This window comes from Crocuta crocuta, unplaced genomic scaffold (assembly GCF_008692635.1).
Source record: "Crocuta crocuta isolate KB4526 unplaced genomic scaffold, BGI_CrCroc_1.0 scaffold288, whole genome shotgun sequence".
Lineage (NCBI taxonomy): Eukaryota > Metazoa > Chordata > Mammalia > Carnivora > Hyaenidae > Crocuta > Crocuta crocuta.
Window position 1 is genome coordinate 2,651,198 of NW_027532607.1, and position 4,252 is coordinate 2,655,449.

The 4,252-nt window shown below is 55.0% G+C and overlaps 1 protein-coding gene across 1 annotated transcript in view; it reads right to left on the reverse strand.

Moving 5' to 3' along the window:
- Positions 1-4,252, reverse strand: part of SMARCD2 (SWI/SNF related BAF chromatin remodeling complex subunit D2) — a 9,741-nt gene that overhangs the window by 3,940 nt on the left and 1,549 nt on the right. The window contains 3 exon segments of the mRNA XM_077780449.1: positions 226-348; positions 495-537; positions 715-899. Coding sequence (XP_077636575.1) covers positions 226-348; positions 495-537; positions 715-899 — 351 coding nt within the window.

Sequence of the window (4,252 nt, forward strand, 5' to 3'; positions counted from 1 at the left end):
TCCTTGCTTCTCTCAAAAAAAAAAAAAAAAAAAAAAAAAAAAAAAAAAAAAAAAAAAAAAAAACATGCTGGCCCCACCACATTAAATTGAGTTCATGCTCCACTAATGGGCTGCATCCTGCAGTATGAGAAATCACAGACCCACACTTGGCAGACCCATGCCTGAAACACAATGTCATGGGGAGGCAGAGAAGTCTGGAAAAAGACTGGCCAAGGCTGCACACACCGTCAGAGGCTTTTTGATGGCCTCTTGGATCTCCATCCGCTTTCGGGCAATGGTCTGGTCCAGCTTCCGCTCAAAAGCCAAAAGATCCATGTACGCCTGAGACTCTGGGACAAGCTCCCGAATCTATGGGAAGGGAAGAATTCATTAGTTTGTTTCAGCTGCAGTTCTAGCTCCTTGCTCTACCATCCCAGAGTTGGGGGAAACTGACTGTACCCACAGCCCGCCATCCACTGGGTAAGGCCTCCTAGGCCCCCACCCAACATACTCACTCGCTGAGGTAGAACCTTATCTGCCATCTTCCTCCTCTTTAACCTAGGGAGGACAGAAACCCATTTAAGGGGTCAATGGTCCAAACACACCCCACCTCCACTCCCCCTCCAGTCCCTACGACCCTCCCCCAGACGGAGTCTCCCTCCGTCATTAGAGCAACTTAGGACAGAAGGAACTGCTCCGTTACTGGGCAGAGTGGGAGAAACAAGATGGTCTTACCCCCGGCGCTGGGCTGGCATTTGGGGCTGGGCCTGGGGCACCAGCATGCGTTTTCGGAATGGGTCCATCATGGTGGGTGGCATGCCAGGTCGAAGTGGAGCAGATGTGCCAAACGGGGAGCCGGCAGGGGGTCCCACCTGTAAGCCAGCCATGGGCATCCGACTCCCTGGTGACATACCAGGCCGCTGGAAGAACCAAGCCAATGGGGGTGCATAGGTCAGTGGTAGAGCCCCATAGGACCCATAGCCCATTCCCTCCATCCCTCTCCTGGGCGGGGTCTGGCCCTGAGCCCTGCTTGGAGGACAGGGAACAAAGGGGAGCAGATGCCCAAGAGCAGAAATGTAAACCACACCTGCCCCGCCCCCTTCAGCCACCCTGGTGTCAGCGCCAGCAAATGGGGCCTGCCAGAGTCTGGGGTGGGCAGAAGAGTCCTGCCCGAAAGGGAATGGCCTGTGGGAGTGTTTCACAGCCCATTGCCACCTTCCAGCCCCAGCGCACAATGCCCAGCTGGCTCTCCTCTTCTGTGAGGCACTCCAGACACCCTCACGTGATCCCACCAAGCACTCCTATCTACTTCCTTCCCCAGCTGGAGACAGAAGCATGGCCTGGGGACAGTGTCACAGCCAGGTGGAAGGGTGCGGTGTGATATGAGCAGGCAAGGCCCCAACATCCACCTCCTGGCACCGGACTAGTGATGTGACTGAAGGGAAGAAGACAAGCCCATCAGGCAGGGGCACCCTAGGTGAGCAGGCCACAACAGGATGGGCTGGAGCATGTCCCAACCAGTACGGGTGGCCTCGAGTACAGTACAGAGACCATCTGGTCACCATATGGCCACTCTTCACAACCCAGAACCAGCCCCTTCTCTCCACCTCCCTACTGCCCTGCTCCCTAGCCCCAGGCCAGGAGACCCCAAGAGCAAAGCTGTGGCTCCTGTGTGGCCTATCGGAGAGCAGCTGGCACCCAGGCTCTGTTTGTGGTCCATGCACCACCCGGCGGCTGGGGCTGGAGGGTACCTAACTCAGCCCTCACAATCCCAAACTGGAGCACGGAGGGAAGATTATCCTGGGATGCAAGATCAGTCACAGGGTCACCAGGAACCCAGGTGACAGAAACGGCTTCGAAGAAGTCTGCAGAAGGATTCCCCACCAAGGTCCAGCTCCCCAGCAATTCTGGGAGTAACCCCGGCCCCCTGCCCCCACTCCATAGCTGCTGCCTGCAAGGCCTGTTTGGCAGCTCTGCCTTGCACACACTGTCCCTGGCAGCTTCACAGGGCTGGCCCCAGGGCCCAGATTATGCAACCAGCACAACTACCCCACCAAGCCAGGCTGGGAGGGGACTTGCACCAAACCAGAGAACCTCCCACCCCCAGCCCGGTATCATGGAGATGAGATTCCCGCCCCAGCCCTCACACACACTTTTTCATCTAGTGCCAAACTCATGTTCTCAACACAGAGGGTCAGACTCTTGACCAGAGGCAGAGATGGAGAAAAATGACCCAGAGATGTAGAGAAGGACAAAGGATGAGTAGGTGGGAAAAGCCATCTGGGGGAATGAAATTGAACGTGGGGGACTCTGGGGCTTCAGGAGGCCTACCACGAAGAGATTCTTCCGAGCTGCTGAAAGGCAAAGGACAGCCTGTTTCTCGCCCTTAATGAGCCATGGCCAGAGATTACAGAAAACAAACTCAGCGTGGCCACAGCTGTAAACCCAGTCTCCGGCCACGCTAGACAGATTTTCCCCACCCTGAGCCTAAGCCGGAGGGCGGAACAACTGGAGGAGTGGGACCTGCAGAGAGTGAGCCAGGGCCCTGAGGTCCCCATGAAGCCACTCACTAGGACTTTCACAAAACCTCCTCGGCACCGCCCATCCCTCCTAGGCAGGTGCTCTTGTAGCAGGAAGTCCCCAGTCCAGGCTGCGGCAGCAGGGCCTGGAACAGGCCCCTCCCAGACATCTGCTCCAGACTTCCAGGAGCAGGGCCCCAGGCTTCTCCCAAGAGGGAGAAGAGGCCCAGGGGAAGGTAGCTTACAGCTCAAGTCCCAGCTTGGTCTTGCCAAGCTCCACACCTGCTCTTTGAAGGTAGCTCCTCTTCAAAATAAAAAACCCAAGTGTTAAAAAAAAAAATTCCCAGGTCAGGCCTCTCAGGTTCTGTTAGTGCCCCGCCTGCAGTTGAGCAAGGTAGGCCTGGCTCAGTGCCCTGAACCTCGGAAGTGTGCGACAACAGCCTCTCCCTAGCCCAGCACCAGCTCACATCTTAAGTGTGACTCTACTTCCACCACCCAGGAAAGGAGCAGCACGTGGCTGGGCCTGATGCTGCCATCTCCAGAGAGTACACACCGCCCTGCCTCAAAGCCTGTGGCCCTGGGGCTCCTGGTGGCTGGGCCTAAGAGAAGAACATACCCCTCTCTAAGTAGAAAATATTTTGAACTCGGGAGTAAATCCAACAATCTGTGTTTCTTTGGGTTTTGTTTTTCCTTAAGCTTCTCCATTGAGTATGATCCACAGCCAGAACTCCTTCCACTGTGTGGAGGGAGGTGGGTCATCACTTTCCTTCTTTCAATAGGCTCCCCTACTTGCCCAACTTGGGCCCTGAAACCCTTGCTCTTCTAGTTCACCCCATGTGCTCCAATAAGGAACCCTCTTGCGCCTCAGATCTCAAGTCCCATCTCCTGGAGTCACACAACTGGACTTGGAAAGAGGCCAAGCAAGAGCTTCCTTAAACTCAGCCAGAGTAAGCTGGGTCCTCCCTCTCCCTTTCTGCCTCTAATGCCCCTCTCTGGAAGAGGAGGAGGTGATAAAAAGCTGGTGGACTAGAAAGCCTGGGGAAAGCAGAGGCTCAGTGCCTTCCCCTTGGTCCCCAGCCTTAGTAGCCTGGGACAACCCAGCCAGCCAGCCAGAACTTGCCACTGGCCCCAGTCCACTCCCTACGTATGGTTGTGGAATTCATCCTCAGGGACTTTCCCCAGGCCACAGTGCCCATGGGTTTCCAGCAGAGGAAACTGGAGAAGCTCCTATCTGTTCCTCAGACCCTTCTCAGGCCAAAGGCCCACAAGGAGGCTCCAAGCCCAGCCCTCAGCTAGCTGGCCCAAGGGCAGCAACACCTTGGAGCCATGAATCCCCATGTGGGAAAGCAAAATGAGAGTGCTTGGGACCAGATCTATCTCTGTCAATACCCAGACCCTTTTTCTTTACAGGGAGGAGTGAGAATGAGGAGTTAAAGGGAAAAGTCACTATCCTCGGTTAAGCATCTCTTTAGAAAGTGAGGACCCAAGGCTCATGGGTAGGGACGAATGCACATCCTACTCTATGAAGATCCATTTTTTGAGCCTCTACCTAGAGATATGAGAAAGGAACAGAGTTAAGCCCCAGCTTCCTAGGGAGATTAGCAAAGAAGCCAGTGCCAAATGCTAGGGTACACAGGTTGGGTAGAATATGGCATTGTTAGAACATAAAGGCTAAATTAAAGTGGAGAGGGAGTAGGGAAAGGATAGGCACAACTCCTAAGCATTCTGGGGTAACAAGAAACAATGGACTGGGG